Source organism: Salmo trutta, chromosome 10 (genome assembly GCF_901001165.1).
Source record: "Salmo trutta chromosome 10, fSalTru1.1, whole genome shotgun sequence".
Taxonomy (NCBI): Eukaryota; Metazoa; Chordata; class Actinopteri; order Salmoniformes; family Salmonidae; genus Salmo; species Salmo trutta.
This window is the reverse complement of record NC_042966.1, coordinates 7242393-7257017: the sequence shown is the minus strand read 5'-3', so window position 1 is coordinate 7257017 and position 14625 is coordinate 7242393. Positions and strand designations below refer to the sequence as shown.

The 14625-nt window shown below is 41.4% G+C and overlaps 1 protein-coding gene across 2 annotated transcripts in view; it reads left to right on the top strand.

The window, feature by feature from the left end:
* The window catches only part of LOC115201009 (dnaJ homolog subfamily C member 7), a 54154-nt gene that overhangs the window by 24007 nt on the left and 15522 nt on the right, over window positions 1–14625 (top strand). The window contains exons 5-8 of one of the 2 annotated variants that reach the window (XM_029764196.1): window positions 4658–4732; window positions 4886–5004; window positions 8221–8374; window positions 9579–9743. In XM_029764196.1, coding sequence (XP_029620056.1) covers window positions 4658–4732; window positions 4886–5004; window positions 8221–8374; window positions 9579–9743 — 513 coding nt within the window. The remainder of the gene's footprint in view (window positions 1–4657; window positions 4733–4885; window positions 5005–8220; window positions 8375–9578; window positions 9744–14625) is intronic. The other variant, XM_029764197.1, reaches the window with a different exon arrangement.

Here is a 14625-nt window from a genome sequence, read left to right as displayed (position 1 = left end):
TACATTGTAATGTGCTGATAGCCTGCCTACCGTTGATTTATAGCCTATGCACTCAAATTGCAAATGGGATGCGCACTTTAATTACGAGTTGAGATTGAGAAATAATAGTAGCCTTTTTTATCGTGGCCATCAAAGTTTTTAACACGTTATTGCATTTTAGAATTCTTATTTGTTGCCCAATGACTGGGCTTTTAAAAGCACACATTTCACTCCAGTGCCAGTATTGCTCTCGCGTTGTCTGACAGGTGATAGGCCATTCCACTTTAAAAACTAGGCTCTGTATGCTGTAAGCGTGTGGTAAATAAGATTAATGACGACCAAAAACAAATACACCCTCGGCAATTTAATTCCACTAAGTTATGCAAATTTTACCTATAGACCGATAAGCATCACTAGTACCAATATGTGCTGTAATTTGTTTATTCAACTTAACTGTCATTACAAAAAATACATTCCATTGCATGAACCACATCAGTTAACATCATTTGAATGAACATTATACATTACCATGGAAGTTATTGTATCACAATTCCAGGCAGCCATTGCGAGTGTATCCATGAGTTTACCAGTCAAATTGCCACACGAATGCCCCGCCATCTCCTCTTCAGTCAGCTGTTTGTTCCCCCCCAGAATTAATATAGACCATACCAGTCAAAAGTTTGGAGACACCTACTCATTCAATATTTTCTACATTGTAGAATAATAGTTAAGATGTAAAAACTATGAAGTAACACATGAGGAATCATGTAGTAACCAAAAAAGTGTTAAACAGATCTAAAATATATTTTACATTTGAGATTCTTCAAAGTAGCCACCCTTTGCCTTGAGGACAGCTTTGCACACTCTTGGCATTCTCTCAACCAGCTTCATGAGGTAGTCACCTGGAATGCGTTTCAATTGACAGGTGTGCCTTGTTAAAAGTTAATTTGTGGAATTTCTTTCCTTAATGCGTTTGAGCTAATCAGTTGTGTTTTTTGACAAGGTGGGGTGGTATACAGAAGCTGGCCCTGTTTGGTAAAAGACCAAGTCCATATTATGGCAAGAACAGCTCAAATAAGCAAAGAGAAATGACTGTCCATCATTACTTTAAGACATTAAGGTCAGTCAATTTGGAAAATGTAAAGAACTTTTAAGGTTTCTTCAAGTGCAGTCTCAAAAACCATCAAGCGCTATGATGAAACGGGCTCTCTTGAGGATCGCCACAGGAAAGGAAGACCCAGAGTTACCTCTGCTGCAGAGGATACCTTCATTGGAGTTACCACCCTCAGAAATTGCAGCCCAAAGAAATCCTTCAGAGTTCAAGTAACAGACATCTCAACATCAAGAAACTTAAGCAATGGACATTAGACTGGTGGAAATCTGTCCTTTGGTATGAGTACAAATGTCAGATTCTTGTTTCCTACTACCGTGTCTTTGTGAGACGCAGAGTAGGTGAACGGATGATCTCCACATGTGTAGTTCCCACCGTGAAGCATGGAGGAGATGGTGTGGGGGTGCTTTGCTGGTGACTCAGTCTGATTTATTTAGAATTCAAGGCACACTTAACCAGCATGGCTACAACAGCATTTTGCAGTAGTACGCCATCCCATCTGGTTTGCGCTAAGTCCAACTATCATTTGTTTTTCAACAGCACAATGACCCAACACACCTCCAGGCTGTGGAAGGGCTATTTGACCAAGAAGGAGAGTGATGGAGTGCTGCATCAGATGACCTGGCTTCCACAATCGTCCGACCTCAAACCAATTGAGATGGTTTGGGATGAGTTGGACCGCAGAGTGAAGGAAAAGAAGCCAACAAGTGCTCAGCATATGTGGGAAACACCTATGAAAAGCATTCCAGGTGAAGCTTGTTGAGAGGATGCCAAGCGTGTGCAAAGCTGTCATCAAGGCAAAGGGTGGCTACTTTGAAGAATCTATATATTTTGATTTGTTTAACCTCTACAAGCGTCCCACCTACTCAACAGCCAGTGTAATCCCGTGGCGCGATATTCAAATACCTTAGAAATGCTATTACTTCAATTTCTCAAACATATGACTATTTTACACCATTTTAAAGACAAGACTCTCCTTTATCTAACCACACTGTCCGATTTCAAAAAGGCTTTACAACGAAAGCAAAACATTAGATTATGTCAGCAGACTACCCAGCCAGAAATAATCAGACACCCATTTTTCAAGCTAGCATATAATGTCACATAAACCCAAACCACAGCTAAATGCAGCACTAACCTTTGATGATCTTCATCAGATGACACTCCTAGGACATTATGTTATACAATACATGCATGTTTTGTTCAATCAAGTTCATATTTATATCAAAAACCTGCTTTTTACATTAGCATGTGACTAACATTCCCACCGAACACTTCCGGTGAATTTACTAAATTACTCACGATAAACGTTCACAAAAAACACAATTATTTTAAGAATTATAGATACAGAACTCCTTCATGCGCTCGCTATGTCCGATTTTAAAATAGCTTTTCGGTGAAAGCACATTTTGCAATATTCTGAGTAGATAGCCCGGCCATCACAGGCTAGCTATTTTGACACCCACCAAGTGTGGTACTCACCAAACTCCGATTTACTATTAGAAAAGTTTGATTACCTTTGCTGTTCTTCGTCAGAATGCACTCCCAGGACTTCTACTTCAATAACAAATGTTGGTTTGGTTCCAAATAATCCATAGTTATATCCAAATAGCGGCGTTTTGTTCGTGCATTCAAGACACTATCCGAAGGGTAAAGAAGGGTGACGCGCCCGACGCGTTTCGTGACAAAAAAATTCCAAATATTCCATTACCGTACTTCGAAGCATGTCAAACGCTGTTTAAAATAAATTTTTATGCGATTTTTCTCGTAAAAAAGTGATAATATTCCGACCGGGAGTCGTTGTTTTCGTTCAAAGAGAGAAAAAGTAAACATGGTGTCGGCTCGTGCACGCGCCTCCAGTCTCATTGTCCTCAGATTGACCACTATCCAAATGCGCTACTGTTTTTCAGCCATGGTCTGCAAAGTCACCATTCATCGTTCTGGCGCCTTCTGAGAGCCTATGGGAGCGTTAGAAAATGTCACGTTATGCCAGAGATCCCCTGTTTTGGATCAAGAAGGCCAAGAAATAGTCAGAGAGAGCGCTTCCTGTTTGGAATCTTCTCAGGTTTTGGCCTGCCATATGAGTTCTGTTATACTCAGACACCATTTAAACAGTTTTAGAAACTTTAGGGTGTGTTCTATCCAAATCAAACAATTATATGCATATTCTAGTTACTGGGCAGGAGTAGTAACCAGATTGAATCGGGTACGTTTTTTATCCGGCCGTGCAAATACTGCCCCCTGTCCCCAACAGGTTAACACTTTTTTGGGTTACTACATGATTCCATATGTGTTACTTCATAGTTTTGATGTCTTCACTATTATTCTACAATGTAGAACATAGTACAAAGGAAGAAAAAACCTTGAATGAGTAGGTGTCCAAACTTTTGACTGGTACTGTATATTCTATATAGCATGTGTGATATATTTATTATTATTATAATTTTTTTTCTTCAGGTTATTTTATTTTCATGACCGTCTTTATCCATAAATGTTGGTTATAGGGTGTTTGTGCCAGCCCTATTTAAGAGTACCAAACCTCTCTTCCAATAACAGCTAGTTTTCAGTGTTCCCCACTCATACCACTCCCAGACAGTCCTAGCAAAAATCTTGATTGAGAAATTGCTCTTTGCTAAGAAGGTATTTTTGTATCTTTTTTTACAATTTTAATTGAAATCAATCATAGTAAGGTACTTTTAGGGTCGCGTTAAAGCAGAATTCTGAGTTTTTCACACCCCCCAAAAAATAAAACGCATAAGAAATATCTTGCAGCGTTTTGTAAAAGCAGATCTAAATTGCTTCTTACTGTAATTTATGCTCAGCATTAAACACAGTTTGTTCTTCAATTGCACTTCTCCACTCAGATGAAAGTACTTTTCTCGGTGAAGCCTGCTTTTCTCCGGTAAATGCAAGATTATCTTCAAGCAAAACATTAGGAAGTGTAGCTGGCTACATTATTTCTATGATAAATATTAGAAATATGAATGCCATGCATCCTTTTTTTGCAAGAAAGACACTGCTTTTTCATTGTTAGCATGTCTATTTGTGTGGCTGCTAGTCAAAATGCCTTGCTCTTCTGTTGTCATCTGATCAAAATTAAGCTTTTTTCTGCTGAATGTGTTGCACTAATGTATTTTCTGTCAAGGAAAACTAGTTGCACACCACTCTATTGAAGCAAAAAATACACTGTTGACTTTCAATTTCAAACGCAGATTTTTTGTTTGTTTTTAAAATCCAGATTCCTGAACTCTAACGTGACCCCTTATACTTAATTGTTTCCCAAAATGTATTTGATTTTGAGATAAGAACTGCTGCATTGGACCTTTTAAAGTTTAATTTCTGCAAGTGCGTTATCTTTTGATTGTTGTATTCGCCGTCTTTCAGATATCTTTTTGGTTACGCATTGCACAACTCTGACTTGCATGTAAATCATGTCAATGGGAGCTGTGCGAGACGTTGTGTGTGTTTTTCTCAATTATTCAGCCACCTAGCTTATCATACTCAGTGTAGAAATTTCTATCCCAGTGTGATTTTTGATGTGCTTTGTTTTTTCTTTGTGCCTTGCAGCACAAAAATGCCACAGCAGTACTGGAGTACGAACGAATGGCAGAACTTGACTTCGAAAAGAGGGATTTCAGAAAGGCATGTTACCCCATTCAACACACACACACACACACACACACACACACACACACACACACACACACACACACACACACACACACCCCTATTGACACACAGACATTGGCAGTCAACCCAGTTGTGAGATGGTAGCTGTTGTCTTCTCTGCTGCAGGTGGTGTATTCTATGGACAAGGCCCTGGGATTGGCGTCCACCTGCCATCGCTTCAAAATCCTTAAGGCTGAGTGTTTGGCCCTACTGGGTCGCTACCTAGAAGCCCAGTCTGTGGCCAGGTATAAACCAATCAGGCACTAAAGTGGGGCAGGAAGGAGTGGAAGTTAGGAGGATTATCCAACCAAACTCTTTACCAGGACATTTGTTTCAAATTTGAAAGGCAGGTTTTATATCTGTGGTGCTATAGACACTACAGTGCCTTGCAAAAGTATACATCCCCCTTGGCGTTTTTCCTATTTTGTTGCATTACAACCTGTAATTTAAATAGATTTTTATTTGGATTTCATGTAATGGACATACACAAAATAGTCCAAATTGGTGAAGTGAATTGAAAAAAATAACTTGTTTCAAAAAATTAAAAAAAGTTAAAAACGGAAAGTGGTGTGTGCATATGTATTCACCCCCTTTGCTATGAAGCCCCTAAATAAGATCTGGTGCAACCAATTACCGTCAGAAGTCACATAATTAGTTAAATATAGTCCACCTGTGTGCAATCTGTCACATGATCTCAGTATATATACACTTGTTCTGAAAGACCCCAGAATCTGCAGCACCACTAAGCAATCGGCACCATGAAGACCAAGGAGCTCTCCAAACAGGTCAAGCACAAAGTTGTGGTGAAGTACAGATCAGGGTTGGGTTATAAAAAAAAATATCCGAAACATTGAACATCCCACAGAGCACCATTAAATCCATTATTCAAAAATGGAAAGAATATGGCACCACAACAAACCTGCCAAGAGAGGGCCGCCCACCAAAACTCACAGACGAGGCAAGGAGGGCATTAATCAGAGAAGCAACAAAGAGACCAAAGAGAACCCTGAAGGAGCTGCAACGCTCCACATGGAAGCTATGGAAGAAAGTACTCTGGTCAGATGAGACAAAAATTTAGCTTTTTGGCCATCAAGGAAAATGCTATGTCTGGCGCAAACCTAACACCTCTCATCACCCTGAGAACACCATCCCCACAGTGACGCATGATGGTGGCAGCATCATGTTGTGGGGATGTTTTTCATCGGCAGGGACTGGGAAACTGGTCATAATTGAAAGAATGGTGGATGGCGCTAAATACAAGGAAATTCTTGAGAGAAACCTGTTTGTCTTCCAGAGATTTGAGACTGGGACGGAGGTTCACCTTCCAGCAGGACAATGACCCTAAGCGTACTGCTAAAGCAACAATCGAGTGGTTTAAGGGGAAACGTTTAAATGTCTTGGAATGGCCTAGTCAAAGCCTCAATCCAATTGAGAATCTGTACACCTGCGGAACCCATCCAACTTGAAGGAGCTGGAGCAGTTCTGCCTTGAAGAATGGGCAAAAATCCCAGTGGCTAGATGTGGCTAGCTTATAGAGACATATTCCAGGAGACTTGCAGCTGTTATTGCTGCAAAAGGTGGCTCTGCAAATTATTGACTTTTGAGGGGTGAATAGTTATGCATGCTCAAGTTTGCAGTTTTTTTGTCGTCTTGTTTGTTTCACAATAAAAACATTTTTTCATCTTCAAAGTGGTAGGCATGTTGTGTAAATCAAATGATACACACCTCCAAAAAAATCTATTTTCATTCCAGGTTGTAAGGTAACAAAATAAGAAAAATGCCAAGGGGGTGAATACTTTCACAAGTAAGTCACTGTGTATATACAAAAGTATGTGGACACCTCTTCAAATTAGTGGATATGTCTATTTGAACCACACCCGTTGCTGACAGGTGTATAAAATCGAGCACACAGACATGTAATCTCCATACAAGCTCACAGAATGGAACCACCAATTGCATGTCTCGTTCATTTTTATTTTTTTAAGTATTTGTCACCAACAGATGCATATCTGTATTCCCAGTTATGTGAAATCCATAGATTAGGACCTAATGAATTCATTTAAATTGCGCTTCAGTCCCGTTCTGCGAGCCTGTATGGAGATTGCATGGCTGTGTGCTTGTTTTTTTTATACCTGTTAGCAATGGGTGTGGCTGAAATGGCCGAATCCACTCATTTGAAAGGGTGTCCACATTCTTTTGTATGTATGTACGTACTGTGCATTCGGAGAGTATTCAGACCACTTGACTTTTTCCACATTTTGTTACGCTAGTCTTATTCTAAAATGGATTAACTACCTTGTGCTTAGTGTGCTTTTGTGCTTAGGTTTGTTGTCCTGTTGGAAGGTGAACCTTCGCCCCAGTCCGAGGTTCTGAGCACTCTGGAGCAGGTTTTCATCAAGGATCTCTCTGTACTTTGCTCTGTTCATCTTTGCCTTGTTCCTGACAAGTCTCCCAGTCCCTGCTACTGAAAACCATCCTCACAACATGATGCTGCCACAACCATGCTTCACCGTAGGGATGGTTCCAGGTTTCCTCCAGACGTGATGCTTGTCATTCAGGCCAAATAGTTGGTTTCTTGGTTTCATCATGGTCTGAGAGTCTTTAGGTGCCTTTTGGCAAACTCATAGCGGGCTGTCAGGTGCATTTTACTGAGAACTGGCTTCCGTCTGGCCACTCTACCATAAATGGTGTAATTGGTGGAGTGCTGCAGAGATGGCTGTCTTTCTGGAAGGTTCTCCCGTCTCCACAGAGAAACCATAGAGCTCTGTCAGTGACCATCGTGTTCTTGGTCACCTCCCTGACCAAGGACCTTCTCCCCTGATTGCTCAGTTTTACTGGGCGGCAGAGAAGAATGGGAGAAGCTCCCTAAATACAGGTTTGCCAGGCTTTTACATTTTTTTATTTAACCTTTATTTAACTAGGCAAGTCAGTTAAGAACAAAGCTTGTAGTGTCATACCCAAGAAGACTTGAGGCTGTATTCGCTGCCAAAGGGGCTTCAACAAAGTACTGAGTGAAGGGTCTGAATACTTATGTAAATGTGATATTTCCGTTTTTTATAAATTTGCTAAAATTGATAACCTGTTTTGGTATTGTATGTAGATTTAGGGGGGAAAAACTAAGCAATATTAGAATATGGCTGTAAAGTAACAAAATGTGGAAAAAGTCAAGTGGTCTGAATACCTTTGGTCATGTAGTGTTATTTTGTTTTCTTCAGCTGTAATAGGATGTTTGTAATTTTTCATGGGTTATAAACTTTTTCAACTGTCGAATTTCACTTCAGCCCATATTTTTTTTTTTTACAACTATTGGTGACTAACATGAGTTAAAATTCAATTACAAAACCCCAGAAACATTGCCATTTTGACGAGGCTTCTTTTGCCCTAATTTTTATGTTTGCTCCAGTTAGGGGAATATCAAAGTCAGATTCTTTATCTTATGAATCTTGTCTTGTCTCTCCCAGCGATATATTGAGGATGGACTCGACTAACGGAGACGCTCTGTACGTGCGAGGCCTGTGTCTGTACTACGAGGATTGCATCGACAAAGCTGTGCAGTTCTTCGTGCAAGCACTGCGCATGGCCCCAGACCACGAGAAGTCTCGTCTAGCTTGCAGAGTGAGTCACTCAACTTGCGCCTGTACTTATTTTAAAATGTTGAAATGATTTACTCGTGTAGAGTAGTTTTATGTCATTGGATAGTGTACAGGGAGAGGTCTGTACTAGGCCTACCTCTTACTGGCTATATTTCGTTTTTTAGCTTAACAAATCCAAGTCACAAACATAACAACCATTTTTAATAGCACCAATACTAAAAAGCATCAGTATTCCTCACAATAAATACTGTTTCACTACAATATATTTTGGCCAACAGATGTATTTATACCTACAGCTTTCGAAGATCTATTGATTGCTTTAACTTGATCATAGTATACCAGTACCAAAACGTTGTGATACTTATACCGATCCAAAGAACCCACTGGTGCCTGTTATAATTGTTTTCTGAAGTTGTGTTTATAAATTCAGTTACATTTTGTAATTTCATTTAGCGTGTTAGAGCCTAGAGCACAGGCCAGTCTGAGCACAAAAACGAAGAAACCGGCTTGTCTCTAGCCAAAACCATTCAAAAGTTATTACCGGAGCAACCCTTTTTTTTTTTCTGTCGTGCATTAGCGTGCATGTTGTGGGACGTTTTAAAGTAATCCTAGGCTGCTAATTATTGTTTTGATAACAGCCTTGTTCAGTCATGTTACATACAGTAGCTAGCTAACAACCTGGTAACTTCACCAGCAGACCTAGGCTATAGGCACATATTTGGATGGCACAGGAAGAAAGGAAAAAGGTTAGCTACTGAGAGAGATGTGCTTCAAAGATAGGATTCATATAGGCCTAATGTAAGCCTAAGCTATAGATCTTAATAAAAAGTTAGGAACGCTAAGCCACTCTGTGATTTTCACCCCCGTGGTATCATGTTACTATTTGGCCTTGTATTGTGAGTAAAATGTTGGTATTGTGACAACACTACTTGATCAATAGAGGGTGGCGCAGTGGTTTAAGGCACTGCATTTCAGTACAAGAGGCGTCACTGCAGTCCCTGGTTCGAATCACATCCGGCCGTGATTGGGAGTCCCATAGGGCGGCGCACAATTGGCCCAGGGTCGTCCTGGTTTGGCCGGGGTTGGTCGTCATTGTAAATAAGAATTTGTTCTTAACTGACTTGCCTAGTTAAATAAAGGTTACACATCAGTACTGTAGCCCGCGAATTGAGTTCTACTGCATCTGACGTACTGATGCAATGTGGTTGATATCTATCTAAAATCAGAATGCCAAAGCTTTGAAAGCCAAGAAGGAGGAGGGAAACAAAGTGTTCAAGGACAGCAACTTTGAGGCAGCCTACCGGCTCTACTCAGAGGCCCTGGCGATAGACCCCAACAACATCAAAACCAACGCCAAGCTCTACTGCAACAGAGGCACCGTCGGGGCTAAGGTGAGAACCTCAACTGGAATGCTCTAGAACAAGGTAGAGTTCAGGAACAAATGCGCAAAAACATTGCAGAATTAAGTGTTCATATTGGGCAAGTTCAGGTAGTACCTCATCTCAAAAGTGTTCTCCCAATTTATAGAATACCAGACAGGACTGGGAAAGTACTTTTGTAAAAATCCTGAATGTACATAATGGCCAGACCTTAAATAATACTACAAATGAAAAAGGAACCCAGATGTGTCACATGGGGTAAAAATCTGAAGCACCACCAGAGAGGAAGTGCAGTGGCCAAGAAGAGGGAGAAGACAGCAAGATGACTGGGCAGACATTCTGCTAATTTTCTGAGAGAAACATCCAATATCAATTGAGTTTTCTGTTCCCAAAACTAGAATCTGTTACGAACTGTAGTTGGAGCAGCCTTAAGGGCAGTAAGAAGCAGGAAGCAGCAGGATCCAGTGTAAAATAGTGTCCAGTTTATTCACAGTGAAAAGGTGGTTCCATATGAAGATATAATATGGCAGAATATTTACAATCAGTGTCTTCGGTAAGTTTTGAATTTTCCCACATTTTGTTACGTTACAGCCTTAATCTGAAATGGATTAAATAAAAAATCCTCAGCAATTTACACACAATACCCCATAATGATGAAGTCAAAACAGTTTTTTTTTTATTTGTGCACATTTATTAAATATAAAAAACATACCTTATTTACTTAAGTATTCAGACCCTTTACTATGAGACTTGAAATTGAGGTCAGGTGCATCTGTTTCCATTGATCATCCTTGATGCTTCTACAACTTGATTGGAGTCCACCTGTGGTAAATTCAATTGATTGGACATGATTTGGAAAGGCACATCAAATCAAATTTATTTTGATAGTAGAACGCTTACATCAGCTGATATATCAAAGTGCTGTACAGAAACCCAGACTAAAACCCCAAACAGCAAGCAATACAGGTGTAGAAGCACGGTGGCTAGGAAAAACTCCCTAGAACGGCCAAAACCTAGGAAGAAACCTAGAGAGGAACCAGGCTATAAGGTCCAGTTTATGTCAGAGCAAAAACCAAGCCATGAGGACGAAGGAATTGTCCGTAGAGCTCTGAGACAGGATTTTGTTGAGGCACAGATCTAGCAAAGGGTACCAAAACATTTCTGCAGCATTGAAGGTCCCCAAGAACACAGTGGCCTCCATAATTCTTAAATGGAAGAAGTTTAGAACCACCAAGCCTCTTCCTAGAGCTGGCTGTCCGGCCAAACTGAGCAATCAGGGGATTCGTCAGGCAGGTGACCTTCGTCAGGCAGGTGACCAAGAATCCAATGGTCACTCTGACAGAGTTCCAGAAAGACAACCATCTCTGCAGCACTGCACCAATCATGCCTTTATAGTAGAGTGGACAGACAGAAGCCACTCCTCAGTAAAAGGCACATGACAGCCCACTTGAAGTTTGCCAAAAGGCACCTAAAGACTCAGAGCATGAGAAACAAGATTCTCTGGTCTGATGAAACCATGCCAAGCGTCACGTCTGGAGGAAACCTGGCACCATCCCTACGGTGAAGCATGGTGGTGGCAGCATCATGCTGTAGGGATGTTTTTCAGCTGCAGGGACTGGAAGACTTGTCATGATCGAGGGAAAGATGAACGGAGCACAGTACAGAGAGCTCCTTGATGAAAACCTTCTCCAGAGCGCTCAGGACATCAGACCGGGGCGAAGGTTCACCTTCCAACAAGACAACGACCCTAAGCACACAGCCAAGACAAAGGAGGATTTGGCTTCGGGACAAGTCGCTGAATGTCCTTGAGTGGCCCAGCCAGAGCCCAGACTTGAACCCAATCTATCATTTCTGGAACTGAAAATGGCTATGCAGCAATGCTCCCCATCCAACCAGACAGAGTTAAGAGTATCTGCAGAGGAATGGGAGAAACATCCCAAATACAGGTGCACCAAGCTTGTAGCGTCCTACCCAAGAATATATAATACAGGAATGATATGTTTTACGTTTTAGATTAGTTGGAATTCGGTTTCATTAGAGAACAAATTGATACGATCTGATGCATTAACATGTTGCTTAAACACATTCATTTTCCATTTTAAATTAAGATCTGCTGCTGATGGAGCAAATGACCTGGGCCTTTCTAAGTTGGATCTGTCTGAGCTGACTTCTCTATTGTATGTGTCAGTGCAGAGTTTAGCATGTAAATCTTGGTGGGACAAAAAAAAGTAATAATTATGCTTGCCATCAAAGCCACTACACAAAACGAAACAATACATGAATTGCACTATACCGGTGACAAATGGTGCCCACAAACTGTTAGGGCCTACATAAAGCTGTCCCAACAGCAGAGCTTTTTTTTCAGAACCATTGAGTGAATCCTTACCACTAATACACCTGGTTATCAGCGGAGCCTTGTCTGACAGCGAAACAGTTCATTCAGCCTCATTTACTCCTTTTTTTAAAAACACAGCTGATATGGCTGACTTGTGTGCAAATTATGTCATCAAAGTCTGGCATTCTCTGGATTTATGGTGCTTTCAAGACAACTGGGAACAAAGTCGAATCATGACGTCAGTGATCTTCTGGTTGGAGCTCTAGAAAGAGGCCGGAGTTCCCGACTTCCAGTCGCAGCTAGTTTTTAATCACAGTTCCCAGTTGTCTTGAACTCATTGAACTCTGAGATTTCAGTTTCCAGTTGTTTTGAACGTGGCAGAAGTCATGCTGGATTGGCAGCATGGCCAATGTATTGTTTATCCCTTTAATCTTGGGAAAGAGACCCTTTGGACCACAGACCCACTGTTGCCAGAGAATTGAATGTTCATTTCTCTACCATAAGCCGCCTCCAACGTTGTAAAGATAATTTGGCAGTACGTCCAATCGGCCTCACAACCGCAGACCACCTGTAACAACACCAGCCCAGGACTTCCACATCCGGTTCTTTACCTGCGGGATCATCTGAGACCAGCCACTCGAACAGCTGATGAAACTGAAGCTTATTTCTGTCTCTAATAAAGGCCTTTGGGGGGAGAAACTCATTCTGATTGGCTGGTTCTGGCTCTCAAGTAGGTGGGCCTATGCTGTCTCAAGCCCACCTATGGCTGCGCCCCTGCCCAGTCATGTGAAATCCATAGAGTAGGGCCTAATTTATTTATTTTAATTGACTGATTTCCTTAATATAAACTGTAACTCAGTAAATCTTTGAAATTGTTGTGTAAATTTTTTTTGTTCAGTGTAGCTATGACATAGTCAATAAATAAACAGTGCATTCGTAAAGTTTTCAGACCCCTTGAGTTTTTCCACATTTTGTTACGTTACAGCCTTATTCTAAAATTGATTTTGTTTTAATTAATAATCAATCTGCATGGGGGGGGGCAGTGCCCCTGTGACAACAATTTTGGACCCCCTTGTGGCCCCCCTAAATGTGGAGTATGAAATAATTTTGACATAACAAATTTTTGCTATCGTTATACTAGGGTAGCCTAGTGGTTAGAGCGTTGGACTAGTAACCGAAACGTTGCAAGTTCAAATCCCCGAGCTGACAAGGTACAAATCTGTCGTTCTGCCCCTTAACAGGCAGTTAACCCACTGTTCCTAGGCCGTCATTGTAAATAAGAATTTGTTCTTAACTGACTTGCCTAGTTAAATAAAGGTGTAAAAAATATATATATAAAATAATAATTGACAGAGAATGCTAATAAATTGTTGAATGATTGTGAAGAAAACTGGGTTTTGCAGTGAAGAAAACGATATGACAATGCAGTGAAGAAAACGATATGACAACAATAACGTCTAATGTAACTGGCCCCTCTAACAGTACAACTGGCCCCAGTTTGGCCCCCCCAGTTGAAATGGTCTAGAACACCACTGTCCCCATCCAACCTATTTTCAGGTCTCTCCAGAGATGTTCGATGGGTTCAAATCTAGGCTCTGGCTGGGCCACTCAAGGACATTCAGAGACTTGTCACGAAGCCACTCCTGCATTGTCTTGGCTGTGTGCTTAGGGTCTTTGTCCTGTTGGTAGGTGAACCTTCGCCCCAGTCTGAGGTCCTGAGTGCTCTGGAGCAGGTTTTCATAAAGTGATCTCTCTGCTCTTCGTTAATCTTTCCCTTGACTAGTCTCCCAGTACCTGCTGCTGAAAAACATCCCACAGCATGAGGCTGCCACCACCATGCTTCACCGTAGGGATGGTGCCAGGTTTCCTCCAGTCTTGATGCTTGGCATTCATCACAGCAGAGAATCTTGTTTCTCATGGTCTGAGAGTCCTTTAGGTGCCTTTTTGGCAAACTCCAAGCAGGCTGTCATGTGGCTTTTACTGAGAAGTGGCTTCTGTCTGGCCACTCTAACATAAAGGCCTAATTGGTGGAGTGCTGCAGAGATGGTTGTCCTCCTGGAAGGTTCTCCCATCTCCACAGAGGAAGTCTGGAGCTCTGTCATAGTGGTTATTGGATTCTTGGTCAACTCCCTGACCAAGGCCCTTCTCCCCTAATTGCTCAGTTTGGCGACGCGGCCAGCTCTCCGAAGAGGCTTGGTGGTTCCAAACTTCCATTTACTGTGTTCTTGGGGACCTTCGATGCTGCAGACATTTTTTTGGTACCGTACCCCAGATCTGTGCCTCGACACAATCCTGTCTGAGTTCTTCGGACAATTGATTAGACCCCATGGCCTGGTTTTTTTCTCTGACATGCGCTGTCAACTCTTTATATAGACAGGTGTGCCTTTCCAAATCATGTCCAATCAATTTAATTTACCACAGGTGGACTCCAATCAAGTTGTAGAAACATCTCAAGGATGATCAACGGAAACAGGATGCACCTGAGCTCAATTTTGAGTCTCATAGCAAGGGTCTGAATACTTATGCAAATAAGGTATTTCTGTTTTATTTGTAATAAAT